The following is a 27629-nucleotide window of genomic DNA, read 5'->3' as shown; positions in this document are numbered from 1 at the left end:
CTCATGAACTGTGAGATCATGACATGAGCTGAAGTCAGACACTTAATCGACTGAGCCACCCAGGCGCCCCTAAATATTTTTAAAGCATAACATTTATAGAATACGATTGAGAAATATAGAAAAGTGAAAAACAAAACCAAAAAAACCCCCAAAAGACAAAAGCTCCATGTGATTCTGGAAGCTCGGTGTTTATCCCCATGGCTTGGGGCACAACACTGTTGTTAGAGGAGACCAGTGTTTCTTGGGAGACCTCCTGTTATTGAAAAATGTACTGTAAAAACACATGTTGGAATGGGAAAAAGAGGCTGTGGACCTTACTCACAATAAAGAAGTCATTTTTTCTTAGAGGAATTTTACTGATAATAGTTTTTATTTAAAAAACTAGAGTGCACACACACAAGCACCACAAAAATTTTAAGATCCATAAGCAAATCTAAGGTGGATTCTGTACACCTGTGTTCAGGAGTATGCGCTTACATTCTCTGTGGCTGCCAAAACGTTTTAGTTTCTGGTACATTCTTAATACCATCAGTCCTAATTTTTTTCTGAGAAAGTAAAAGCCACCAAAGCAAAGCAGCCATAAAACACATGCATATTTTTTTCCTTAAACGCTAATTCCAAATCTCTTTGCAAGTAAATCAGCCGTGTTTTGTTCAGTTGGAGTTATAAAATCTCACTTTGTAAGTATTTCTGTTGTTTCTGGGTATTTATGTTCTTGTTTACATAATTGCCATAATTATTTGTCATATGATCTCTTTGCTGGAGGCATTGGAATTAGCTGCCTTGGTTTGAATCATGTCTCTCCACTGATTGGCTGTGATGACCTTGAACAAATTACTTAACCTTAGGTTCCTTATAAGTAAGGTGGGGATAACCAGAGTCCCTCCAGCATTGAGATGAGACTTGCCTGGTGTTAGCACAATACCTGGTGATAAATGGCAGCCATTTTCAGCATTCGCATTTTATAAGCCTTTTCCTGTGCTGGTAAAAAATGCTCCGAGACATTTTCTGTGGCTGTGTATTATTCTGTCCTGGGGACATACCACCATGTTAAACTATTCCTCTGTTGACATTTATACTGGTTCCAAATTTTTGCTATTAGATTCATCGCAGCGGTACAGGCATGTTCACATGCATATACACATTTAATTTTTTAAAAATCAGTGTATGTAGAATGGCTACAGGCTAAAACTTCAGGCTTCTGGGGTGAGATATTTATGGAGCTTTTTAGTTTCATTTGGCCACATTCTAGAAAATATAGCATGAAGTTTTAGAAAGTTTGAGGCATGGTCTTAATTACTTAAAAATTTTTTTTTTGAGGAGAGTGTGTGCATGTGGGGGAGGAGCAGAGAGAGAGGTAAAAGAGAGAATCCCAAGCAGGCTCTGCACTGCAGCGCCTGGCGTGGGGGTTGAACACACAAGCCGTGAGATCATAATCCGGGCAGAAATCACAAATAGGACACCTAATAGACTGAGCCACCCAGGCACCGCTTAGTTACTTCTTAAAATGCACTAACTCCTCTTTGTGTGCTGGAGACAACGTCATACAAGGTACCATGCTTCCTCCCCTAGGAGGCTGAAACTTTAAAGACAAGATGCAGAAAGAGACAGAGACAAATCAAAAAGGTTGTTGTGGGCTAAACCTCTAAATGCAGATGGAAAGAGAGAATCTTAACCAGTGGTACTTCTGAACCCCATTGGGAAACACGGCCCTCAGGTTGTCGGCCCTCAGATTGGCAGCTCAGGCTTCTGAAGGAGGCTTAGGCAATGTTGATTGGTTGTTGATTGTCCGGAGGCTGTGCTGATAGTGATGGTATTCTCCCCCACCTTCCCTCGCCCCTTCTCCTCAGGTCACCACCTATTTGCACAAGGACTACAACAACCTGTGGATTATCAAGAAACATAATACAAATGCAGGTAATATGGTAGGGAACTGCTGTTTCCTGTGTTATTGCTCACTCTGAGCCACTTTTAATGTTTCTCATGCCTTCAAATGGTACAGAGGGGGGGCTCTCCTGATCGTTCTTGGGCAATACCTTTACTGATCTCAGTGATCCGTTCAACAGCTATTTATTGAGCACCTACTATGTTCTAAGCACTGCTGTGAGCATAGGAGATAAGCAGTGAGCAAGACAGATAAGATTTCACTCTTGGCAGCTGTCATTTTGAAGTTAGAGAGCAGGGCCAAGGCTCAGGCTTAATCCAGAACTGGCTGCCTGGACTTGCTATCGGGGGCTAGTCAAGTAGCCCCAGCTGAGGGCACATGGTGGCTGCTGTCCTTTCTAACTGAGAGCACACCAAGCCTTGCAGACCCTAACATATGGTGCAGCTCAAGTTGTCTTGATCTGAGGGCCCATTGCTGGGCTTGTCTAGCTAGCCTGGTGCTTAGCTCCTCACTCAATACCTGCTGGCCTGCCCCTGACTGGCCTGGGCAGAGCTGCCCTGAAGCACATGTAATGGGCTCTCAGGACTTTATGACATGGGCTATATCTGGATCTTTCTTTGGTCAGGGAGCTAGCTACCTGCAGGCTGTGCCTTCTGCTACAGCTAGGAAGAGAACAGAGGGCATCTCCTGCTCACCTTCTGAGCCCCTGCTGATTGTCCTGTGTCACAGGCTTTCTCTGTGACTCCTCAGTAAACACCACCTGGCTCAGCCTATCTTGAGTCAGCTGCTCCTGAGCCTTTGTGTGGCGGTGGGCGGCTGTTCATCTAAACTCCCCTTCCTTGCTCCTTTCCCCACCTCTTCTTGCTGTGATCTTGAGACTAGAAATGTGGCACACACAACCGCTGCCTTTGCCTCCTACTCCTCAGTAATCTTTGTTATGACACCACTGGTCACAGTCTGTCTCCATACTGTTATAATACCAGTACTGATTGTTTTCATCCAACAGGATTAACTTAGTAAGTGGTCTATCCCGATGAGGGGTTGTAAGGCAAGACCTCTTTACTTCTAAAGTTATGTGGACATTGACCAAATCTTTGAACATCTCTGATCTGTTTTTCGATGTGGCTTCTAGGTTAGGGTGGTTGCATTTCACCCAAGCAACTATGGCTTTGTGTGAAGGCAGAGAGGTATAAGCACTTTGGGAAGTGGGAGCCGTATAGACCAAGGTCTTTGTGTTTTTTTAGTTGTTTGTTTGTTTCTAAGAATTTATCCATTTCTTCTAGGTGTCCAATTTGTTGGCATGTAGTTTTTTTTTTAAATAATATTCTCTTATGATTGTTGATATTTCTGTGGTTCAGTTGTTATTTCTCCTCTCTCATTTGTGATTTTATTTATTTAGGTCTTTGTGTTCTTGATGGCTGTAAATGCCCCCACCCTCCCAAATCCATGTGAAATGAAACTTCTCTTCCCATTGACTTGTTTTGTTACCTTGCTTATCTTTTTCAGAGACCTTAATGTCCACAGAGGAATGGGCATCTCTACACTTGAATTCTGTTTCTCTTTAGAGCTCATGATTTGTTCCGGCACATTTCTCTTTCCTGACCTTGAGTGTTAGTGTCTCACTATTTGGGACAGACGTTTGCAAGGATCCTTTTGTGTTGCTGATTACCGCAGCTCCTTTGTCATCATCACTGCCTTGCTAGACCTGATTGCTCTTGACTTCTAAATGATGTGGTCCCTTTCTGTTACTTCATCATTTTCTTTGCTTCACACTTAGCAAGTGTGTTGCCAGAGACAAGATAATGACTGGCAAAGTTTGTAGGGTTTAACACTGGATTCTGAGGAAAGCTGGGCATATGGTCGTTTACATGGAATTAATTTTTGGAAGACTGTATTTCTACTAAAAGGAAAATATTATTATTTGGCTTCTCAGCTTAAAAATCCTCCTGTGGGGGCTTCGGTGCCTGTCAGATACAGGCCACATTTCACAGCCTGGCATACACCGCCTGGCCCTGCTTGTTCATACCTTCACCTGTTCCCCCTATCTTTCCCGCCCAATCGCCCACTCATAGGAAACCATTTAACATCGGTCAAACGTGTTTTGTTCTTTCATACAACTGTGCCCCACTTGTTCACCTAACAAAATTCTCCCCTCCTTTAAGAGTCTTTTGAAGTGTTTCTCTGAGACAGTGAGGGGCCCTTTCTCTTTATTCTCCCAGCACTCTGTCTGTACCTCTAAAATATACCCTGTTGTACTAGAACTTTACCTACAGGCCCGCAATTGCCACTAGCCTAATGAGCGAATGATTTCAGATACCAGTGCTTGTTTCTTCTCGGCAGATCCCCTGGACCCTTCGTCCCCAGTGGAGTTTGTAAGACATGGAGACATCATCCGGCTCGAACACAAAGAGTGAGTAGATTTGCTGTCTGGGATGAATGAGTGGTGTGAGCACCAAGGCAGGAGTTCTTTTAAGCTAGAAATAAACAGAAGTCAGATTGGATGAGGCTCTAGTAAATAGATCAAGGTGTCTGTGCTGGAATGGGAGACCCATTCTATGCGGGCTGAGGAAATGAGCAGGCTAGTTTTGTCCACCTGTTTTGGCTTTGGGGAGTTTGAACTTTGAAGGTACCACTCAGTTTCCCTTCTTCTAGAAGGGAAAAAGAGAAATATTTGAGTTACCCAAAGCTTCTTAAGTGGCTGCCTTTAGAAAGACGTAGAAGTCCGTTTCTGAGAATATGGCAAGCTAGTTTATTTAAGCAATGTTCTCATTGGAAATGACTAAAAATGCTGGAATGATATGAAAATATCTTAAAGCCTCAAAGAGCTGACAAGCCAGGAGGGAGTTACCAGGCCAGAATCTAAGTAAAAGTGGGAATCCAGAGAAATGAGTGGGGTGCTACAGCCCCTTCTGCCTTGATCCCACAATGTTGAGTTTCGATCTTTAGTTTTGTCTGCCTTGAGAGAAAGAGTTGTAAATTCAAAGCTCTAGGCTCACCAAAGTGGTAAATTTATTAAGTAATCCTTCCCCCAAACTTGGACCCCCAAAGGGCTTGAGCAGGGGGAGCAGGGGTGAGGAGGAGCTATCTCTGGTTCCTGGAAAGTTGTAACTACCAGTTGATCCTCACATGGATTTGTGGCCCAAATTAATTTCATCTGGATGGTCTCAATATGGAGAGCCATGTATTTATTTGTTTATTTATTTTCTTTCATAGTTTATTGTCAAGTTGGTTTCCATATAACACCCAGTGCTCATCCCAACAAGTGCCCTCCTCCATGCCCATCACCCCCCTTTCCCCTGACCCCCACCCCCTCAGCCCTCAGTTTGTTCTCAGCATTCAAGAGTCTCTCATGGTTTGCCTCCCTCCCTCTCCCCAACTATTTTTTCCCCTTCTTCTTTCCCATTGTCCTCTGTTAAGTTTCTCCTGTTCCACTTATAAGTGAAAACATATGGTATCTGTCCTTCTCTGCCTGACTTATTTCACTCAGCATAACAACCTCAAGTTCCATCCATGTTGCTACAATTTCATTGTAGTTTCATCCTCATTGGCCAGATATAATTTTTTCTCATTGCCATGTAGTATACCATTGTATAGATAAACCACATCTTCTTGATCCATTCGTCAATTGATGGACACTTAGGCTCTTTCCATGTTTTGGCTATTGTTGAAAGTGCTGCTATGAACACTGGGGTACATGTGCCCCTGTGTATCAGCACACTTGTATCCCTTGGGTAAATTCCTAGCAGTTCTAGTGCTCGGTCATAGGGGAGTTCTATTATTAATTTTTTGAGGAACCTCCACACTGTTTTCCAGAGCAGCTGCACAAGTTTACATTCCCACCAATGTGTAGGAGGGTTTTAGGCCATGAATTTAAATGAACGTCATCTCAGACTGGTAATATCTTCTAGGTGTCTGGCTAAAAGCAAATATAAATCTGCTTTTGGGAAATACATTGTCATCCATTCCCATAAATAGCTTTTCAGTGACAGTGAGTAGTACATAGTAAAAAATAACTAAGCACACAAGGAAATAGGGCACCATGAGCAGGAGTGAACAGGAACAATAGACCGCAGAAGCAGCTCTGCAAAAATTATGTCTACGAGGATCATCAGGGACAGATTTTTTTAAAAAAAAATCAGGGATTATGTACATAGAAAATCTATAAACTGTTTTTTTCCCTAGCCAGTAGGATTATGGATACTTTCTAATTTTTATTAGTTATTTAATAAATTTCATTTTTTTAACAAATTAAAAGTTATTATGTATTGTTAAGTTTTATTTTTGGAAGTTTACAGAATTTTTATAATGAACACTTAACTTATTTCTTATTGTGGATAAAAGTAAGAATTATTATAAAAGGCACAAAGTAAATAAAAGCTAAATTAATCCCCTCACTTACCCCACATATCCCCACTTTGTAAAACTGGTAATGAGGGTAGAAAGAGTTAACAGGAGAGAGGAGGCTTACCTGGCTCAGGCTTGTGTAAAATACAGATTTTAATTTCTTCTCCCCAAAGCCGCCTCATGAGTCAGGCAAGCTAAGTGCTTCAAAGCCTCCAAATATGATGTCATCCCTCTGACTGCTGAAGTTAACCCCTTTCTTGGCATGTAGTTCAGGATTCCTGTCATCTGTCCTGCCTGGTTTGGGCAATTCTCTGATTCTCTGGATATTTCTTGTAAGTAAGTAGGCAAGACATTGCTGATGTGTTGGATTTCATAGTTCAGATTCTAATTTTTCTTGCCCTAACAGAGGACTCTGAATATCCTTAGTAAAAGAGAAGACATTGGATGTCTCTTTTTTCCAGGATAATGGTATTTCTCTCTTTTTTAACTTCTAGGACTTCTCGTAACCTGCACAGTCACTATCATGAGGCCCCCCTGACCCGAAAGCACTATCAGGTCACTGGCTATGGCATAGTAAGTGAGCAACTGGAGTGTGAGCAGGATGTACAAACTTGTGGGGCCTGGCTCAGCGCCATGTGGCAGAACACATCCTCCCTGGAATTCTGGAATGTTCCTAAGGATTGGGGGCTGTACAGGGACTCTGTTAACATTGGCAACTTTTTGGCTAGGTTTGCTGTGGGAAAAGCAACCTATGATTCTGTTTGTCTCTCTCCTCCCATAATAACCAGGCCATTTTTATGTTTTGACACTTAATAAATGTCACATATGAATACTATTTGGGTCTTTTTAAAAATCACATTGGAGAGGGCGCCTGGGTGGCTCGGTTGGTTGAGTATTCGACGTCAGCTAGGTCATGATCTTGTGGTTTGTGAGTTCAAGCCCTGCATCGAGCTCTGTGCTGACAGCTTGGAGCCTGAAGCCTGCTTCGGATTCTGTGTCTCCTCTCTCTGCCCCTCCCCTGTCTTGCGCTCTGTCTGTCTGTCTCTGTCTCTCTCTCAAAAATAGGTAAACATTTGAAAATAATAATATAAAATAAAATCACATTGGACATAGAAGCCATGGATCCACAATATGATGCTAGGTGGATAAAGAAGTTTATCCTTTGTCAGATCCCAAATCTTCATTGGCTTTGTTTTTAAGGATTACTTAAAAATCCTTAAAAACATGGGGATATTAATAACCATGTTATTTTGGGATTTTTACCACCTTGGGGTGATGCCGCTAATAGAAGAAGCTCTATACTTATGGCTTGGGGAGTAATATGAAAACAAAACAACTTGGGGGCAGCTAGACTCAGGACCATCTTACGTTCCCTTGCAGAGGCTTTGGTGCAGAATCAGTAAAGGTTCTGGGTTTTAGGTGGAGTTCCCAACCCTCTTTCTGTTTGTTCAGCCCCCAGTACTAGAGCCACAACCCATCTTTTCTTGTAGGCATCTCCTGAGGAGAATTGGACATAAGTGTCTTAATTTCTAAAGTATAATCTCTAGGCCAGACCTTTCTTGCTTAGATGAGTGCGTGTCCAGATGGCCAAGTAACGGGTGCAGATGGCCCAAATCTATTTCTGTTGGTTCAGGGTGATGTCTTGAGTTTGATTTAAGAGTAAAAACATGTGTTTAGAATTTAAACTCTAGTCCCATGAAGTGAAGAATTGGACTGCAGGCTGTAGAAGTTATGGTAGTTAGTGCTGAGGAATATGCATGACTTGGGGTATTTCCCTGGCCCCTCCTGTTCCTTTCCCACCTGATCCACTGAGGCCCATTTAGTCTTTGACCTTTGTGATATGGTGGCATCTGAAAGGGTGGCCATCTCCCTTTCCTGACACGCCATCTGTAAAGTCATCTTGCTTTCTTTGTATTTTTCCCTTGATTTATGTGGCAGAATGGGACAGGAGACTCCAATGATTTCTGGAGGATTGAGGTTGTAAACAGAAAATTTGGAAACCGGATCAAAGTGCTGAGAAGTCGAATTCGGCTTATCCATCTGGTCACAGGTTGTGTGCTCGGCTCCTCGGGAAAGGTCTTGCCCAAATGGTGAGTCTTTGGGGTATTGATATCCTAATTGAGGCTCATGCTTCTCCTTTCACAGTACAAGCAGTATACCAGAAGCTTCTGTTTCTCCATTGTCAATGTTTACCTCATATTCTTGTATTTAAAAAAATATTTTTTTAAATGTTTATTTATTTTTGAGAGAGAGACAGAGTGTGGAGAAAGGGGGTATGGGGGGAGGGGCAGAGAGAGATGGAGACGGAATCCAAAGCAGGCTCTAGGCTCTGAGCTGTCAGTACAGAGCCCAATGCAGGCCTCGAACTTAACAAGCATGAGATCATGACCTGAGCTGAAGTTGGACACTTAACCGACTGAGCCACCCAGGCACTCCTCATGTTTTCGTATTTTTAGCAGTAAATAGAGGGAGAAGAGGCATCAGCTGTGTTACAGAGCAGAGAACGCCAGAGTTCCATTGGTATTATATGTGTTCTGAGAGTTCAGTGTTTGTTCATCTGGCTGGAACCTTCTAACTGCTCGGGACCTTCCTAAAGTGGGAATGCTCTATGCTAGATGACTTCTGTGATAATCATGAAATGGAAAAGAGTGAGGGTGATAAAAGCATGGACACTGGGTTGAAAAGAACAAGGTCCCATGAATTTAAGAGATTCAGCAGTGCTATCTGGTGAGTTTCACATCTTCTGAGAGACTGCTGTGACTGCTTTTCACAGGGGCTGGGAGCAGCTGGAGGTTACTTGCACCCCATACCTAAAGGAAACCCTCAACTCTGTCTGGAATGTGGAGGACCATATCAATCCCAAACGTGAGTGAGATTACTTCCTGGAAACATTTATAAGTAACTCTTATCTTAGAAAAATTAACCTTTATAGACTCTGCTGCCACTTTGTATCATTCTTGCCATTTCCTTCCTTTTTTAAACTGAATCTCTTCATCCGAGTTGTCTCAACAGGTAGCTCCTTTTTCTTCCCATCCATGTGAACTTCCTGTCTTCCTGAAACTCTCCCTAAAATGACCAGTGACTTCACTTGGGTACAGAGCTAATTTCCTCTTCTCATTTTCCTTGCCGCTCTCTGGATTTAACGCTTCTCCTTGCTGCCTGCAGTGCAGGTCTGCCTGTCTTGTCTCCTTCTGGACTGTTCTGTCCCCTGCACCACGGGTACCTCCGACCCTCAAGGCTTAGAGCAGACTAGTGCTCTCCCTTTATGCCCCTGTGGAGAGCTCCTCCCCGCCCCACAGCCAGCCAACACTTGTAGAGAAAGTGACAGCCACAGCCCTTAGTCTGAGTCCCATAGCTACACTCCCAGGCTCCTGTCTGCATTTCGACCTCAGTGTCATCGTCAACTCAGGGAGTCTCTGGATTCATCATCTATCCTCCCCAACCTCTGCTCTCAAGCTTTTGCTTGATTTCCCCTCTCTGTGCTTCCCTTTTTACATTCTTCTTACTACCTAATTTAACCAACCAGCTAATTAATCAACCAATTGAACAACTCTTTAGTGAGTATGACGGGAGGACTGGGGGCCCCGGGAAGACACTGGTGAATGAGGTGGACTTGGCCCCTGTGCTCACAGACTGCCTGGCAGGGAGAGCAGTGTTTGAGCCCGTATCATAACGAAGGGTGACGGTGCCGAGAGTGTGGCCGCACCGGGGACAGGCCTCGTTGTGTGTGGCCTCTGTGTTTCTCCATGTGCCTCAGGTGTGCTTCGCACAAGATGAAGGGGGATGATCAAGAATTGGGCCAAGCTTTCTTCTGTCTCCTCAACACTCTTACCTACTTGTTAGCCAGAGCGTCAGGAGGCTGTGCTCAGACTCTGGCCGCAGTGTGCATGCTGTGGACAGCCGGGAGAACGTGCCACCAAGGTTCTTCTCTGTCGCTTCTTTGTCTAGTGCCGAACATCAGCCTGGATGTGCTGCAGCCCAGTTTTCCTGAGGTCTTGCTGGAGTCCCACATGGTGATGATCCGGGTACGGCGGCCCCTCCCATTGGATGATTCCTCTGTGAGCTCTCGCGGTCCGCAGATTTGCATCATAGATCAGGAGCCGTGGTATAGATCCACCGCCCCCTCAGGGAGGACTTTGAAAGGATCTTCACCTGTAGTTTACTTGGTCTTCAAAGGCATTTCCCTTGTCACAGAATGATGACGGTGTTATGGTGATAATGATGACAGCAGACACCAACACACATGTATGTCGTTCTTATGTGCCAGTGACCACTCTAAGCACTGCATGGGTACTGACTTAGTCAGTAGTCATTACAGTCCCATGGAGTTCTCTTGTCCCCAGTTGACAGATGAAGGAATTGAAGCACGGAGAGGTTAAGCTGCCCAGGGTCACACAGCTAAATGTAAGGGGTGGGTCCAGGCTTCAGGGCCAGGCTGGCAGGCTGGCAGAGTCCATGCTGGTTACTGCTACACTCTTCCACTTCTAAGTGCTTCTCAAATCTGTTCAAAGGCAGAGCTCCTGAAAGCCAGAGTGCTCTTGCTTTGAAGATCATGAGACATCGATAGTTCATTCCATCATCTGAAGATAGAATGAATTAGGATGGATAGCTGATCTGAGCATGGTGTTTATCTGCAGCATAAAATCCCCATCATGAGCCCACTCAAGTTCCTGGACATGGGAACTGTGTAGGGGGCCTGACTGAGTCTTTTGCAGGTTTTGCAAGATTCTTTGTTTGTACTCTCCATCATTAGTATCTGACAACAGTCGTAGCTCAAAGGAGTGAGAACAACTGAGGAGATCTTTAGGTTGAGAAAGTTCTACCCATTAGCCTAACATCTCCCTGGGGCTTTAGAGAACCCTTGCTGCAGTGTGGATGTTTAGGAGAGACCCCCCTTTCCTCTGGTTTAGGGAAAACCAGTGTTCTGTGGAAATGGTGTTTAAGCATCACTGTAGCTCAAGCCCGGTGTGTGCTTATCACTCCGCCCACAGGGTTGCTGAGAGGTGTAGTGACTGTTATTTTTCCCCTGCTGAGCCATTGTTAAGTGGACTTTCCTGGAAGTGATTATATAAGCAGGCCTCAGTAAATATACTTGACTTCTTTCACCAGGTTAAATTAAAAAATTCAAATTTTGTCATTTCTGCACATCTTGAGTGTGCAAATTTTGTCATTTCTGCACATCGTGAGACGATGACTTGACATTAAGTGATCTCTAGGTCACTTCTTCCCTGACTCTCTGCTTGTAACTGTCACTGTGGCCTGATAACATAGCTCTTTTGCATATGCGTCTGTCAGTCAAAATACCATTCTAGGTCTGGGTAGAATTTTTTTTATTTTTATTTTTTAAGTTTTATTTCTTTATTTTGAGAGAGAGCGTGCACACTTGTGTATGCACATGAGTGGGGGAGGGGCAGAAAGAGAGGGAGACAGAGAATCTCAAGCAGGCTCCTCACTGTCAGCACGGACCCTGACATGGGGCTTGATATCACAAACTGTGAGATCATGACCTGAGCCGGAATCAAGAGTCAGTTGCCCAGCCAACTGAGCCACCCAGGTGTCCTGGTCTGGGTAGAATTTTAAGACTAAGGCTAAATAGTCTTGTTTCTTCTTTCATTATTTAAGAGGTAGAGCCAAAGAGTAAAAGGGCATATGGGAGCTTTCTTACTCAACCAATGGAGAGTCAGAATGGGGAGAGGGATCAGAATAGTCAGATGATGGAAACTGCACAGGAGAGGGCTTTTCTCCCAGCTGAGTGGAGAGCCTGAGTCCTGTGCAGAGAAGGCTGCCTCGTCCACTGAGGTTGGCTAGGACGAGCCCTCCCTAGATGGTAAGCGTAGAGAACAATGCACAAACGCAGATGCCTGTAATGGTTACAGACTTTTCCTTCCTTCCATTTCTTGGTTTAGGAAAGGAGCTAGATTTCTGAGATTAATGTAGTGAATAGGATGGCCCTGGTTTGTTATAGCTCTGGCTGGAGTCCTCGAGTCTGAGACTGAACTGTGCTGGTTTGAAGGAATTCATTTCCCTCCACAGCTCCTCTAGGGTCCAGGTTGATTCATTCCTCATTCGGAGGCCCTTCAATGGAAAACCTTGCCCTAACTCACAGCACCTTACCGTTGTTCGCAGGAAGTGCCTCCTCAATTTGTTTTGGTAATGAGGCTGACACCAGACCTGGTGCTTAGTATCCAGGGTCCTGATCCTTTCCTTCTTGCCTTTGAAAAGCCCTGATTTTGCCACGTAGAGGCAGGTTGTTGGACAGTCTTAGCGACTGGATTAAAGGGGCTGAACCTTGGTCCTTCAGGCTAAAGTATGCATTCTCAACTGGGGTAATATCACTCCCATTTTTGCCCAGAGGGTAAAATGTGTTCTTGGAGCACAAAAAAACCCTGAACTTTTTCATGTATGAAGCATAGGCAGTCACCCAGTATATAAACATATTTACAGTATCGTTGTGTTATTAAAATGGCAATGGAGGCATTTAGGAAAAAAAAGTCTAAAAAAGTCCCAGAAGGGGCAGTAATGAAAAAAAAAAGTTGAGAAGCACTAGGCTAAAGTAACTTTTTCCAAGTCCGGGAACTCAGCAGACTTTCTGGTTTTGGGTTTGAAACTGACCTCCTAAGGGGACAAGTAAGTTGGCCCGATTTTGTGTTTCCCACTAGCCCTCTTGACACCTTCTCCCTGGTCTGAAGAATGGGTGTGTGTTTTGTGCTCATAGGAAGCAAGTCTCTCATTCTCTTTTCTCTCAAGCATAGTGGTCTGAACGGACTGCCTCTGATGGAAATGGAGGCTTGCGTGTTGGGCAGGTGAACAGTGTCTGAGAACGAGCACCTGACTTCCCTGCAGGGAGGGGTTTCTCTGGACACTTGGCCACATGTCAGAGATGCCCGTCGCTCACACTTCTGTCAGCTCTCTAGGTCTCTTCCCTGACTTGCTTCCTTTTGCCATTTTCCTGCAGGGGAACAATGGTCTCAAACCCAAGGACAATGAGTTCACGTCCAAACCCTGGCACTGGCCTATCAACTATCAGGTAGGGCTCAAGGCTAGAGCTTCTCCTAGGAAATGGAGCCAAAAAACAGATCACTGAGACTTGGTCTGGTGAGGTGAGCTGGGGTAACTAGGCAAGGCCTTAGCTGGCATGAGGTGGCTGGCGACAGGGCTCTGTTTTTTGTCCTGATTCTGACCCGACTTCCCAGAGAGCTCATGTAGAATTGGCAGTTTCTGAGCCTCCTGCCCAGGCTCAGGTGAAGGGGAACTGGTCTTCCTTCCCCCGGAGCACATGTGGCTGGGATGCACCGGGCCGTGGATCAGCAGGGTGTCCTCTGCCCCGCAGGGCCTGCGCTTCTCAGGGATCAATGACACCGACTTCCGTGTGTATCTTCTCGGCAACCCGGTGAGCGTCCAGCCCTCTCCCTGCGTAGACCGTCCGCCTGGACCCCTGGGGGGCTGTGGCTCTCCTCTCACCTGCCCATTCACCTTCCCACGCAGGTGGTTTGGTGGCTGAATCTGCTGAGCATTGCCCTCTACCTCGTCGTGGGGAGTGCCATCGCTGTAGCTGTGCAGAGAGGGGCACACCTGCCTGCGGAGGTGGAAGGTCGGGACCCCTGGGCTCTCCCTCCCCTGACCTGCCTGCTGGCCGGGGCCTGCACTGCTGCTGGGCCAGTCTGCCTTCACCCCCACTCCTTCCCTTTGCCTTTGCTTTTTAAAGCTCGGTCACCAAATTCCCATCCTCCCAACAGTCCTGTAGAGTAGGACATTCCTACCCCCATTTTATGGATTAGGAAGCAAAGGCACAAAGAGAAGAGACTTGTCCCAGGACATGTACTAGGAAGTGTAGAGCTGAGATTCAAACCCAAGCAATCTGACTTCAGAGCCTTCACTCTTTTATTTGAGAGACAGAGCCTGAGAGCAGGGAGAAGGGCCTTCTGGGTGCCCCCAGAGCCTTCACTTTTAACCTTTACACTCTGTAGAGAGCTGCCCACCTTCTCTCCTCTGCCTCCTCCCTGTTCTGCGCCCCATCCCCTAGCGTCCTCTAGTGGGGTAGGGAGGAGCCCCTAGGGCACGGACTGCAGCCCCTGAGATGTCCCACAGGCTCTTTTTACCCCTTGTGCTGCTCCCTCTGTGAACCGCCTGTCTTAGACCCACTCTGACCCCCTGATCCTCATCTCCAACTTCACCTCCACCCTGTCAGCCACTGCAAACATCTGTGTGGCAGCACAGATATGGGAGACGGAGGTGAGATGGGGGCAGCTGTCTATGGGGTGTGAGCATCATGGTTTCTTTAGAGGCTAGGCTGCCTCCTGCTGGTGTCTGGTGCACCTGCATGGGTGCCAAGACCTGCCCAAGCAGGGAGCAGTAACGTGCAAGGCTCTGGAGGGCAGTGACTCCTCTCTTCCAGCTGCCTGGGCTTGCTCCGTGAGCTCCAGATGAGGGAAGGCAGGCCCGGGCTAGTTGCACAGCAGGGGTGGAGGGCAGAGCTGGAGAGATCCGGGGTCTCTGCCCCCTCCCAGGGTGCTGACCTGGGCTGTGCTGCTTGGCGCCCAGGGCTGTCCCAGGTCCTGCTGCGAGGCGGTGGTCAGCTCCTGCTCGGCTGGGTTCTCCACTACTTCCCATTCTTCCTGATGGGGCGGATTCTCTACTTCCACCACTACTTCCCCGCCATGCTCTTCTCCAGCATGTTGACAGGTCAGCACTGCCTACCTGGACCTGGGGGAGAGGGGCAGGGGAGCAGCACTGATGGGAGGGGGGGGATCTCCCCCACTTCCTGACCTGGAGTGGCCCCTTTGTGCTGCCTCCCTGAAATCAGCCTCTGACATGCTGGTGCTAGGTTTCTCTTCCCCTTAGGCATTCTGTGGGACACTCTCCTGCGGCTTGGGGCCTGGAGCCTGGCCTCTTCCTCCCTGGCCAGGGGCCTCTATGTGGTGGGGAACCTGGGCCTGCTCCTGGGAACTGCCTATAGGTGAGCACCCCCGCTCTGTACATTGCCGCCCCCCACTCTCTGCCCCCAAGTCCGATGCCTCTGCCCTGGGTGCATTTTAGAATCCCCTGGGGGGTGCTTTTAAAGCACTCTGATGCCTGGCTCCTCCCCCCCAGAGGCTCTGATTCCATTTTTCAAAACTCCCTAGGTGACCCTAATGTGCAGCCGGATAAGAGAAACTGAGGCTAACTGCTTTCTTCCGTTTTGCCAGTGGGTCCCAGCCTTTATACGAGCGTGGCTGCCTCTGTGTCATGGTGGCTCCCGAACAGACAGCTCTGGAGGGAGAGGGTGGGGGGAGTCGTGGGGGCTGTGGCTCAGAATATCTGGAAGGAGGGTATTGTTTGGCAAGCCCCCCCTCATCTCCCCACCTTCTTGCCAGTCTCACAGAACCCCTGTTTAGAATCACTAGCCTTTAGGGACCAGGGAGGCAGCATTAAAGCATGAACTGCAAATGGTGGGCCTGTGGCCTGAGAGCACATGCACATTTTAACAAACACTCTGAGCCAAACAGCCATGACCAGACCCCCTGGGCTGGTCTCTCCCTGGGGCCTCTTGGGAGGAGCCCTTTCCCTCATTGTCATTAAGTCAACATCTGCTAAGCTCTCAGGCGACAGTGTGCCCAAATGGCTAACCCAGACAGACTGTGGTGACAAGAACAAGCGGATCTTGTAGGTGGAAGAGACCTAACAAACTCCAGTGGGCGGGGGAAGCTGAATTTCAAGGATCTGTGGATCTGTAGGGCCGCTTGCTGCTGCTGAGGCACTGGATGACAGCTGCCTCCCTCTGGATTCTCTCTCACAGCTTCTACCTCTTCCACCCTCTGGCTTACGGGATGGTCGGTCCCCTAGCCCAGGATCCCCGAAGCCCCATGGCAGGACTGAGGTGGCTGGAATCATGGGACTTTTGAGGAGGCTGCTACAAGGACTTCAGCCTGAGTCCAGGAACTTTCTTGGGACAACCAGCTGTGCAGCCAGTAACTGGACCCTCCCAGCTGTGGGCCAGGCTGCCCAAGGAGCCTGAGGAATTCTGCTGTCTGCCAGGACTGAGGTCTGGGATCACACCCGGAACTTTGCCCAACGCTAGGGACAGCCGCGGCTCTGTCTGCAGAGGCCCCACCACTGGGAATGGCCCGGTAACAGAGGACACCGCCTCTCGGGCCCGTTTCCCCAAGCGTGCAACATAAGGAGGGGTGTGTGCGGGGGTGTGAGGGTACATGTGTCCATACGCCTGTGGAATACTGACTGTGGACAGCTGAGTGTCATAAACTCTAAGGAATAGTCCAGGGCTACAGTAGTATTTTCTGGTATTTTCTTTCACACTGGATTTGGTTTGACAGTAAGAGCCATCATAAGTTCTCTGACCTCCAAGAAGGCTGAGCTCACCAGCCGCACTTTGGGAAATCAGCAGGGGCAGAGCCAATGGGGACCCTCCAAGCGGAACTGCCTTCCTCCCAGCAAACAGCAGAGCATCTCTGAGCTGCAGGGCCGTCCTCCCAGCTGCCTCCCCGGGGGGCAGCTGCTGGGAAGTCTCCTCCGTGGCAGCAGGTGCACAGAGGACTGGGCTCCAGAGCGAGGCAGCGCAGAGCTCACCAGCCCCGGGGCCCTCGCTCTCAGGGAGCACCCCACGATGGCAATGGCTGGGGGGAGGAATGGCATTATCCTTGGCTGCCTGTGTTCATTCGCACGGTCCACCTGCTGCAGCTGCTTGCTGTCCGTCCTTTTCCCTCCGCACCCGGCCTGGCTGCGAGGGTGGCACAAACGCATTCTCCTGATGGCTGGGACAGCCTTTGGGGCCCCTTTCTTAGCAGCCGAGGCCGAAGGGTAGCAGGGCAGGGATCTGTGGTGCTGGTGTGGGGTCCCAGGGGGCAGCGTGGCCCGTCCAGCGTGACGTTCCCATCACTCCTGAGGTGTTCCTTATTTGTGCTTCTCCAGTCTTCCCCTGCTGACGCCCATTTCCATTTCATCCCCTTTTCTCTGTGTCACTTTCACTAATTGCTTTCCCCAAAGACCCAGAGCACCAAGAAATGCAGCAAAGCTTCTATTCTCTGCTCACTTTAAAGCCCAAGTAGGAAGCTCAGCTCAGAGCTCTTCCTTTCACTTCCTCCCCAAATAGAAGAAAACCCTTGGGTGAGAACCGAACCAGCCCAGGGCCAGCTCCTCAGCCTGCCTCCCTCCCACCGGTGCCTGACAGACTGTTCTGTCTCGGAGGACGTGATGTTTCCAGGTTTAATGATGAGGCTCTGCCTCACTTCATCTTCTCTCCTCCGTGGCCCCCACCATCTCTGACAGGGTCAGCGCTCTTTAGAGCATCTCTGGGAGGCGGTTGCCACGGAGACTGGAAATTGGTCCCAGGGACAGGCTGTGCTACCTACTGGGCGGTGGGGAGGGAAGCTTCTGGCCATCCGTAGCCTTTCGGACCAGCCATCATTAATGTTAATAGAGGAAATGCGGCAATGTCAAAAGCAAGGCAGGTTCGTTAATTAGATCTGGGGTGTGATGACCTCCCTCTCGCGGGGCTGCAGCCCTTTTGACTTCCCCTGGCAGGAAGTGCTGCCTGTGTGCCGAGCCTGGGCCGCGTGCTTAATTGCATTTCTGGAAGGAAAGAACAGGGATGGAGAACCTCTGTTCGCCCTTTCCACCGCACCGCTGTCTCTCCTCCCCGAAGGCAGAGTTGGCTTCTTCTGAGCTGGGTGTGGACAGCCATCTGAGTGGGGTCTCCTGGCAGGACAGGGATAGTGTGGGGATCAGTGCGCGCCCCTCAGTCAAAGAGCACTGGCCCGAGGACAGCAGGGAGGTGGCTGCTGTCCCCGTGCACCTTCTTTCCTAACAGGGACTTGTTGGAAGGGAGGAAGCCCAAAGGAGCCAGAGGGGCAGCCACGCTGAAGGTGGTGAGGAAGAAGAAAGCTCAGCCAGCTTCCTGCCCAGGGCTCCCTCCTAATTTGGCCACCTGGAGAGGAAGCTTCCTCTGTCTCTTCCACTGTGTTTGGACGATGAGAGAATTGCTCACTCACTGCCCCCTCTTCCTCTTAGCCCAGATGAGCAGACCCTTCTCTGTATGGTGGGCGCAGCTGCAGGCACTCGGGCTATGTCTTTGGAAGGCGCGGGGGAGCAGGGCTCTCGCGGTGGTGCTCTGGGGATGGGCTCCAGTGCCCGGGGGTCGGCAGAAATGCGATCTGCCCCACGGATGCCCTGGTGGGGGAAGAGCGTGTTCGTTAGCAGCCCCTCCAGCCAGATTCTTGAGCCACAATTTTATATTTAAAAAAAAGTTTCCACAGATAATCAGAGGCCATTTACTTTTGTAATAAATAGCTCTTATTTTGAAAGCCATGGTGTTCTTGTCCTTAATTGATTCTGACTTTCCCTCGGGCTCCCAGAAAGAGAGGAATATTTTGAGTGCAAGAACCATTCCACTGTGTCTCAGTGTCTGAGGCCATTCTAGCTCCCGCACAGGCCCTGGCTGGGCAGGTGAGCCCCACACCCCAAGGGACCTTTGGCCCTCCCACGTACAAGGTTGAGTAATGTGGGTTGTTCTCTTGATTTATTTAAACTTATTCCAAAGTAAGTAGGGAGCTGGACCCTTTTCTCTTGTAGCCTGCCACATGGTAGGGCATGGGGAGTGGGCAGAAAGGGGGCACGTCTGGGGCAGCTGTGCGGCCCAGGCCTGTGGCTCAGCCCCGTAGCAGCTGCCATCCAGAGGCCCCGTCTTGGCGGGGGGTCTTCTGTTACCGGGAGTGATAGTGACGGTGAGGGTCATCGGGAGGTCGGGAGGTGAGTGCTGACGTGTGGAGAGGAGTGGCACTGCCCTGTTTGGTGGGGGCGGCCTGACTCCCCTCCCTTCTCCCCCTTGGGACAAGAGCAGCTGGAGGAGGCAGGGAGAGGGGTGTGCAGATCTTCAGGGGACAGAGAATGCCGAGTCCAGGCAGCTTAGGAAGGGACCAAACACTCCCGACTGGCACAGCTTAGTTTGCCAAGCGCCGACCCATCAGTGACACTTCATCCTCACAGAGGCACCGGGAAGTCAATGCTGGTTTTGTCTCCACTCTGCCCACGAGAGATTAAATTATTTGCCTAAACTCTTGTGATTAGTTAATAGCAGGGCCATGATGGGGCACCAAGTTGGGATTTTTTCTGTTTCTCCAGCCTGGTCCCGGGATAGAAGCACCTTCCCAGAGCAACAGGCAGCCCTGGATCCCCAGGGAGAAGGCCTGGACTCAGCTCTGAGGCATCCAGATCTGGCATGTTCCTTTGTGCATTCTGCTTCACGCATCCACAGCACATCCAGGCCCCGTGTTTCCTGGTGCACCCAGACCAGTGGTTTCCTGGGAGGGAAGAAAGGCCTGATCATAGCACTTGCCCCTTCCCACGGTATGCGTATTCTCTGTGTGGCCCACGTCAGGCTGGCAACCTGACGCCACTAAAAGAATTTGGGAAGATCGATGCACACCATTGGCCCTCAGAGGCCATCGAAGAGCCAGCTTCAGTATACCAGTACCAGCACACCAGTCAAATAACCATAGACCCAGACCCAGTCACCTTGGCTTGGTCTGAACTATGGACACAGCTGTTGGTCACAGTCCATTAAAGTGAAGAAGGCAGAGGAGCACGGAGGTGCAGAGGATAGGCTGGAGTCAGACTTGAGGGCAAATCCTGACCCCTCCCTTGACAGCTACATGACCTGGAGCTAGTTACCGATCCCCTGGGCTTCTGCTTCCTCAACAGTATAACAAGATTATAACCAATGGTACCTTCTTGGTAGAGATATTGTGAGGACAAAGAGTAAATGATGCAAAGAGACTTGCACGGAGTTGGGACAGGTGTGCTCCGTCACTGTCTACTGTGACAGTCCACTCAGTGACAGCACTCAGCTCTGTCCGTTAGAACCTCCTGGCTGAGTCATGGCAGATCCCAGGCAAGGAGGGGAGGTCCTGTGAACTTCTTCAGCCCCTCAGATACGGACTCAGACCCTCTGTCTCCTGGAACTTCCTCTCCGCGCCCCCCCCCCCCACCACCCCGGCCCTGCATAGGCCCAGCCAGTTTCTCGAGCCTTTTTTCCCAAGGAAGCAGGGAGTACAGTGCACGTAGCCCCCTTCTCCTGGCTCTAGAAAGGCAGAGTGAGTGCTGACTCCACCACTTACCAGCTAAAACCATTAACTGCCGCTAACTAACTTATCAGACCCAGACTTTCTCCCAAAGGAGAAAGGAAGCAAGAAGTTCCCAAGTACAGACTATTGCCAGGAAGTGCAAACTGGGTAGACTGGGAAGCCTTAGATAGGCCAGGTAGCCTGCACAGAGCACAAGGCATCTTTGCACCGAAAGGTGAAGGTCACCAGAGACATAATATGGACTTCTCCCCCATGACCTGCTGACCTGGCTGCAGGGTCATGGGACACCGAATGAGAAATCTAGTCGCCGATCTCGGACTCTTTAGGACACAAGCCAGGCCTTATAGCCTGGCTCTCCTGCTCAGCCCAGAGATCCCAGAGATGTGTGGGGAGATGGGGAAGAGAGGAATAGAATGTACCCTACAAACTCCTGGGCGTGGAGCCGCTGGCTGTTCATGACCACTGGCCCTATTCATGACCATGACACCATTTTGTACCCATGGAACGAAATGAGGTGGGCCAAAGGTCCCTGGAGACCTCACTACTCAGCCTCCTTCCCGGACACTGAGGACCCTGAAAGAGAAGTAGGCAGGCTGGGAGGAGCCGGGCTCCGAGGCAGCAAAAGATAAAGGAGGGTTTTAAACGGGGGGCGGGGGGCGGGAGAGGGCTTTGGTGCCTAAAAGAGAAAGGCTCAGGCCTGATAAGTGGTCAGCCTCACACCGTGAATGGCAAGCGAGAAATCCCACTACCTGAACTTCAATTTAGAGAATGAAGTCTTACTTCTGTTTAAAAATGTTAAAAGTCTATCGAAAGTCGTGGAATAGCATGTGGGCACTTAACTCCCTTAATGTCCGGGTATTGCAGTGGTCACAGCTGCTGCATCCCAGACCGGGCCCTGAGCAAGCAGAGCCAGCAGTAGAACTGGAGCTCACAGATTGCTAGAGATGCTGCTTCGAGAGCTCCCAGGCCTGCCTGGAAATGGCTGTGGTCTTGGTCCTGTCCCTAAGGCTGAGAGCCCTGGTGGCCCTCAATGTACAGGGACGGGGGGCGTACAAATGCCTAGACCCAGAGCTAGGGCAGGGAGCCTCTCCAGCCCGGGCCTGTTCACACAGGCAGGTGCTGGGGATCCCCTGATCCGACTTCCGGGCGGAAGAGAGGAGAACCTGTGCCGAGGGGGTCAAACTCTAACGTCTCTGGGCAGCGCCCCAGGGAAGCTTGTGGAGAGGTGGCGCATGCAGAGCCTCCTAAGGTGATCAAGTTCACCTGGGTGCCCTCACCACCAAATGGTGAAATAATCACCAGTTTCCAGACGAAAACCTGAGGCCCAGAGAGGCTCGACGATTTCTGTTAAGCTATGAAGCCCGGGCATTTCCCAGGCCACCAGGTCGTCCCTGGCCACAGCCGGTTGCCCAGAGATGAGCGCCTTGACGGCCAGAGGAGGGGGCGGGGGCGCGGGGGCCGCGGTTGCTTTAAAGCGCCCCAGCCCGGCGGCGCGGGGCGGGGCGCTCTCGGAGCCTCGGGGCGCAGGGCGCAGCGGCCGGAGCGGGGTCCCCGGAAGCGCCAGCCAGGCGGGCGCGGCGGGGCGCCTCCACCCAGGGCGAGGGAAGGAGCGGCGGCTAGACCCCACCCGGCTGAGACGCGGGGGGCCGTAGGGGGTGCACAGTGGCCCGCGTCGCCGCGGAGATGGCGCGGCACGTGCGGTGACGGTGCCCACGCCCCGAGGGTCCCAGCCTCGCGCCCCGCGTCCCCGGGCCAGCATGGAGCGCCCAGAGCCGGAGCTGATCCGGCAGAGCTGGCGGGCGGTGAGCCGCAGCCCTCTGGAGCATGGCACCGTGCTGTTTGCCAGGTGAGGACTCCCCGAGCGCCCCGGGGGTGCGGGTGGCGGGGTGCCCCGCCAGGAACGGGCTCCCGGCGGCTGCATCGGCGCCGGAGGAGGAAAGATTGGCCCTCTGCCTCGGCGCCGGAGCGCTTCCAGAAGTGCGCCAAAGGAGCCCGCGCGGCAACGGGTGGCGCAGCCCCTCCTGCGCTTCCCCGGGGGGGTGGGCGCCTCTGGGGGAACTTCCCGGGGGTGGTCGGGGGTCCTCCCAGGCGGATCTCCTTACACTGTGGCCAGAGGGCTCTGCTCCCCGCGTTGCGCCCGCTCCTGAGTGTCCGTTCCTTGGGTGGTGCCTGAAAGGGTGCCCCAAGGGCCCCGTGCGGGGAGGGTGTGCCGGGCCCCCGGAGGACAGCACTGGCCAGGCCCTACGAGGGCACACGTCCAGCCGCCAACAGAAGAATAAACCGGGTCAGAGGAAAGGACCAGGCTGGGACCAGAGAACAGCCAGGGAAGGGACGATAGACGCCCACGTCTCACCACTGGGGAGAGGGGGAAAGGGTTGCGCAGACCCCAGGGAAGGGAGGCCAGTCTTCATCCTTACCTTGAGTTTCTAGGTAACCCCTCTGTCATCACCAGAGGCAGTGCTCTGTGGCCATGGTTTTTCAGGGGTCTTGGCTCCCAAAGCCAGCCAACTTTTGAGGCGGCTTTTTGCAAACCGCCTCCACGCCCCCCCCACCCCCCCACCCCGCAGCAACGAAAGGGGAACAGGGAAATCTTCTATGGCTCTGCTGCTTCTAAGCTGTGTGACCCCAGGCAAGTTACTGAGAGTCACTGCGCTATAAGACTGGGATACCAGTTATACCTGCCGCCTAGGATTGTGAGGGGTAGAGGAGTTAACCACATTAACGTACTCAATGGCCAGTAGGTGTGAAGAGTTCTCAGTGCCGCTCTCATCACTGGCCCAAGCACCCCCAAACCCGATGAGACTCAGACATTCTGGCCCAAAGGAAGAGAGAGACAGAGATAGAGAAGAGAGAGAGAGACAGAGACAGAGAAGGGCTTTCCTACTTGAGGACCCCTCCCTGTCCCAGGCCTCTGAGCTGTTTATGGAGGGGCCTCTCAATGCTGGGTCCTGTGGGGGGCCGAGAAACGCACTGAGGATGCCCCTCAGAGCCGGCGGAGGGGGAGAGAAGGGGGCACTGACAGAGATGGCAAAGGGGTCAGTGCCCGGTTGGAGGGTGTATTCTAGCTTCTGGGTGGATCCCTGCACCGCCCTCCCCCCCCCTTGCTGAGCAGCTAGGGCTCACAAGGTCGGTGGGGGCTGCAGGGACTGACCCCCCCCCCCAGGACTGACACCTGGGTCTCCCCCCACAGGCTGTTTGACCTGGAGCCTGACCTGCTGCCCCTCTTCCAGTACAACTGCCGCCAGTTCTCCAGCCCAGAGGACTGTCTGTCCTCCCCCGAGTTCCTGGACCACATCAGGAAGGTGAGGAGAAGGCGGAGCGGCCTCTGGGGGAGGATGAGAGACTTGGGCTGGGGAGAGCTACTCCTGCCCTGGCCTGGTCTCACGCCCCTCCCAACGCTGCCCCATGCCAGGGGCATCTGCTCCTTGCCGTCTGTGCCGAGCCGGGCGGAGTCTGGGGCCCCCTGTGCTCAGCCAGCTGGTCCCAGCCCCACCCTTGCCCCCAGCATGTCCCTGACTCCTGAGGGTGGTGTCAGCACTGACCCACTAGGGCCATCTGCCCATGACAACCAAGCTGGGGTTCCCCTTGGAGGCTTGTGACTCTCACAGTGCCTCAGCTTCTCCTTGTCCCGGATGGACAGCACCATCCAGCTGCCATGTTTAGGGCTTTGAGACCCTTAGAGGAGAGGAGCTGCCTTCACAGTATAACATTAGTAGTTTGGCCACTGTTGAGTGCTTTCTGTATACAGACACAGATTGCCTTGCACTTCCCCCTCCCTTCTTTTTTTCCTCCTCCCTCCCTCCCTTCCTCCCTCCCTCCCTCCCTTCGTTTCTTCTCTTTCTTTCTTTCTTTCCCCCTTGCTTCCTTCCCTTTCTTTCTTTATTTTTTAAACATCTTATTATTTATTTTTAAGTAATCTCTACACCCAACGTGGGGCTCAAACTTACAACCCTGAGATCAAGAGTCGCACCTTCCACCATCTGAGCCAGCCAGATGCCCTGACTGCCTTACATTTCTGATCCTGGAAAACGGAGGGTCCTGGTGACCTCTTACTTCTGGTGGGAACCCCTGGGTTCTAGACTGTGGTTGTGAGCAGGTGGGATTTCTCTGGCCTCTCCGATTCACTGCTACCTTGACCTTGGCAGGTGATGCTTGTGATTGACACTGCGGTGACCAATGTAGAGGATCTGTCCTCGTTGGAGGAGTACCTTGCTGGCCTGGGCAAGAAGCACCGTGCCGTGGGGGTGAAGCTTAGCTCCTTCTCGGTGGGTAACGGGCTCCCCCCCTCTCTGGAGCTCCTGACCTGAGGCCACCACTCTCCCTGTCCTCCCTGCCCACCTGTTCTCTCTCCCCATTCCATGCCCTCAGGTGACTAGGGTGGGGGCCTGGCATCTGTTACTCCTGCCATGGGACCCCCTGCGTTGTCTTGACCTCTCTGAGCCTCCAATTTTTCTTCCCTGGTATGGCTTCTCTTAGAACCATGGGATTCGCCAGTCTGCCCTGTTTCCTATCGCTGTGTATAAAACCACCCCAAGTGAACGATTTCTGGGTTCAGTGGGGCGGTGCTTTTGTTTCATGTGGTGGCACTGGCGTCACTCATGTGCCGCACTCGGCTGAGAGCACAGCTGGGGCTCGTGCATCCATGTTGGTCTGTCATCCTTCAGAGCCTCTTTCCCGGTGGTGTCTCATTATCAGTGTCTCATTATCGGTGACCTAGACAAGCCTCCTGACAGAGTGGCAGCTGAGTTCCAAGAGAGGGCAGCGCCCCGATGCTCCAGGACACTTCCTGTCTCCGCTCCCATCCCTCTTGGTCACGCCCCATTGGCCAAAGCCAGGCAGGTGATGAGCTCAGGCTCAAGGTGGAGGGACCCCACTCAGGGGGCGTGAATCCTCAAAGCGTGGTTCAAGGGGAGACACTGACAGGACAGTCCACCCCATAGTCCAATCACCTTGCCAGATGGTAAGCACAGCGAGGAAGGGACCACGTTCATCTAGTCCCCTCGAACCAGAGCACGAGTGCGGTGCCTGGTCTTTAGTGGATACTCTGTAAACATTTGTGGAATAGGTAAGCCATACTTTGTTATGGTTAATAACAATCAAGAGCCATTAATTAGTCTTGAAGGCTTGCTGTGTACAGGGGCTGGACGAAGAGCCGTTTATAGATGATCTCATTTAATCACGCCAGCAATCTGATAAGTAGGAACACTTACTTTCCTTGTTTTACTGATGAAGCAACTGAGGCTCAGAGACGTTGTAAAACCTGCTTGAGGCCACACAGCTCATACATGGTGGAATCAGGAAGTGAACTCAGGTCTGTCTGGTGGCAGAGTCTGGACTCTTAATACCATGAAGCTGCCATACAGAGGAGGAAACTGAGTCCTGGGGGCAATGACTTTGCTTGGTCTGAGCTGGGGGTCCCAGGCAATGTCTTGGCCCCACTCACGGGGTGGTTGTAAGGTTGAGTGGACTCAAATACTCGGTTCACTAGAAGGCTTCACATTTAAGGGAAAAGGGGGTCTGATGCGGCACCTGCGTGTTGGGGCAGAATCTTGCTCGGGAAGTGTGGACCCTGTGCAGGAGAGAAGGGCCAGGCCTCAGTTTCCTCGCCTGTGGAATGGGGCGATGCCTTCCTGCCTTCAGGAATGACAAGGTGCCACTTGCCTCTGCAGACAGTGGGGGAGTCCCTGCTCTACATGCTGGAGAAGTGCCTGGGCCCTGCGTTCACGCCAGCCGTGCGGGCCGCCTGGAGCCAGCTCTACGGGGCCGTGGTGCAGGCCATGAGTCGCGGCTGGGATGGCGAGTAAGAGGCGGCCCCTGCCCAGCAGCTTCCGCCTGGAGGCCCGCATCTGTCTGTGTCTGTCTGTTGCTCGTGTCTGTTGTAGCCCAGGTCCCCTTAGGCCTCCTTGCATTTCGGCCCTCGTCCGCTTGGCCATCCTGGAGAGGTGATGGAGCAGGGCTGGGTCTCCGGCTTCCTCGTCTCCAACTGCAGGCAGGGGTGGCTTTTCCTTCAAGGAGGGGCTTCTGGATTTCCTGGTGCCCCAGTGGCTTTTCCCTGCTGCCTTCTCTCCCCTCTGACATCCCCTCCTCTGCTAAGAGAGGAGTGGTGTTGTGGTCACAGTGGTGGCGTGGGGCTGGGAAGGTGGAGATCTTTGAGAGCATGGGCCCTGGTCATCCCCCCTTCTCAGGTGAGCCTGGGCCAAGCAGGGGGTGGGTGGCTGAACTTCAGACACCTTCCCACTTTGCCTGCTTCCCATGCTTTTCTATCCCAGGGGCTTGTGCCTTTCATAAGTAAACAAGAGGGACCCTTTTAGCCTTCCTGGTGGAATCACAGGTCAGGGGCCGGTGGGGGGGGGAGGCAGGTGATCAAGAGAACTGCTGGGGAAGGAATTGCTGCCCTGGGTCTGTGATGGGCTCAGTGGGGCCCCCGGGGGCTGCTCAGATGCAGAGTCAGAGTTGTCTTTCTCTTGCTGTATCCAGTCCCCTCATTCAACGCTGCTGCTGGGAGCAGCTTGAGGACCACGCTGTAGAAGCCGCGGGGGGGGGGGGGGGGGGGGGGGGGGGGGGGGGGGGGGGCGGGAGGGGGGAAGGGAGGTCTGGGGAAGGGCAAGGAAGGAGGGGGAGTTCATTCCAAAGAACCCTGAGTTCTGGTGGCTGTTCCTCACCCCTGCGCTCTAGCAGGGCTGGGTCTCACCTCCCCCGCTGCTGCCCACGCCCACTGCGGGACCACAGCCCCCCACGTTTAATACCTGGTGTGTGCCTGTAGTGAGGCTGCTGATAGAAGAGAAAGTGGCAGAGGGGACCCCTCTGCCCTTGCCCCAAGCTGTCTACTCTTTTACCTTTCGCTCTGTGCCATGGCTGTGTAAACTCGTGAGGAATAAACGTGTTCTGTGTGCCTCTCTGACCTGCTGGGACTGGTCTTTTCTTGGGTGTTGGCTTGTGGCAAGATGAAGCTGTAAGGCAGGCGATCTAGGGCAGGTGGGAGGATGGGGTCGGGAGGGCCAAGGCCAGAGAGTGGGTATAAAAGAAAGGAGAGGCTTGGGGAAGGCAAGAAGCTGGTGGCAGAGATGGAACTGGGGGGTCTGTGATGGAAACTGGCTGCCAGGGCCCCAAACTCGGTTCCTCTTCCTCTTGGGTACACAGCCGGACTACATGTCCCAGCATCCTTTGCAGATAGGTGGGGCATATGACCTACTTCTGGCCAATGGAACGTGTGGACGTGTGCATGATTTCTACACCTGGCCCCCCCAAACTCCTGCAAGTTCTTCTGTGCTCTGCCATCTCTCTGCCAGCCTGATGCAGATCTTACAGTGACCTTGAGGGCCATG

General features: G+C 51.6%; 2 protein-coding genes across 3 annotated transcripts in view; both read left to right on the top strand.

The window, feature by feature from the left end:
* The window catches only part of POMT2 (protein O-mannosyltransferase 2), a 41445-nt gene extending 24957 nt beyond the window's left edge, over positions 1 to 16488 (top strand). Inside the window, exons 10-21 of one of the 2 annotated variants that reach the window (XM_039232236.1) lie at positions 1851 to 1917; positions 4226 to 4295; positions 6724 to 6802; positions 8168 to 8319; positions 9003 to 9094; positions 10178 to 10254; positions 13185 to 13256; positions 13560 to 13619; positions 13715 to 13820; positions 14771 to 14911; positions 15071 to 15185; positions 16005 to 16488. In XM_039232236.1, the coding sequence (XP_039088167.1) occupies positions 1851 to 1917; positions 4226 to 4295; positions 6724 to 6802; positions 8168 to 8319; positions 9003 to 9094; positions 10178 to 10254; positions 13185 to 13256; positions 13560 to 13619; positions 13715 to 13820; positions 14771 to 14911; positions 15071 to 15185; positions 16005 to 16110 (1137 nt within the window). In that variant the 3' untranslated portion in view covers positions 16111 to 16488. Of the gene's footprint in view, positions 1 to 1850; positions 1918 to 4225; positions 4296 to 6723; positions 6803 to 8167; positions 8320 to 9002; positions 9095 to 10177; positions 10255 to 13184; positions 13257 to 13559; positions 13620 to 13714; positions 13821 to 14736; positions 14912 to 15070; positions 15186 to 16004 lie in introns of those variants that run through there. The other variant, XM_039232237.1, reaches the window with a different exon arrangement.
* A 5500-nt stretch (positions 16489 to 21988) lies between these two features.
* On the top strand, positions 21989 to 26636 carry NGB (neuroglobin). Its single transcript, XM_039232320.1, has 4 exons — positions 21989 to 22150; positions 23495 to 23606; positions 24450 to 24569; positions 25974 to 26636. Exons 1-4 carry the CDS (start codon positions 22062 to 22064, stop codon positions 26106 to 26108), a joined length of 456 nt encoding a protein of 151 aa, XP_039088251.1. The 5' UTR covers positions 21989 to 22061; the 3' UTR covers positions 26109 to 26636.
* The last annotated feature ends 993 nt before the right edge of the window (positions 26637 to 27629 follow it).

This window comes from Hyaena hyaena, unplaced genomic scaffold (assembly GCF_003009895.1).
Source record: "Hyaena hyaena isolate Hyena2069 unplaced genomic scaffold, ASM300989v1 scaffold_65, whole genome shotgun sequence".
NCBI lineage: Eukaryota > Metazoa > Chordata > Mammalia > Carnivora > Hyaenidae > Hyaena > Hyaena hyaena.
Note: the sequence above shows the minus strand (reverse complement) of the source record. Positions and strands in the feature narration are given on the sequence as shown.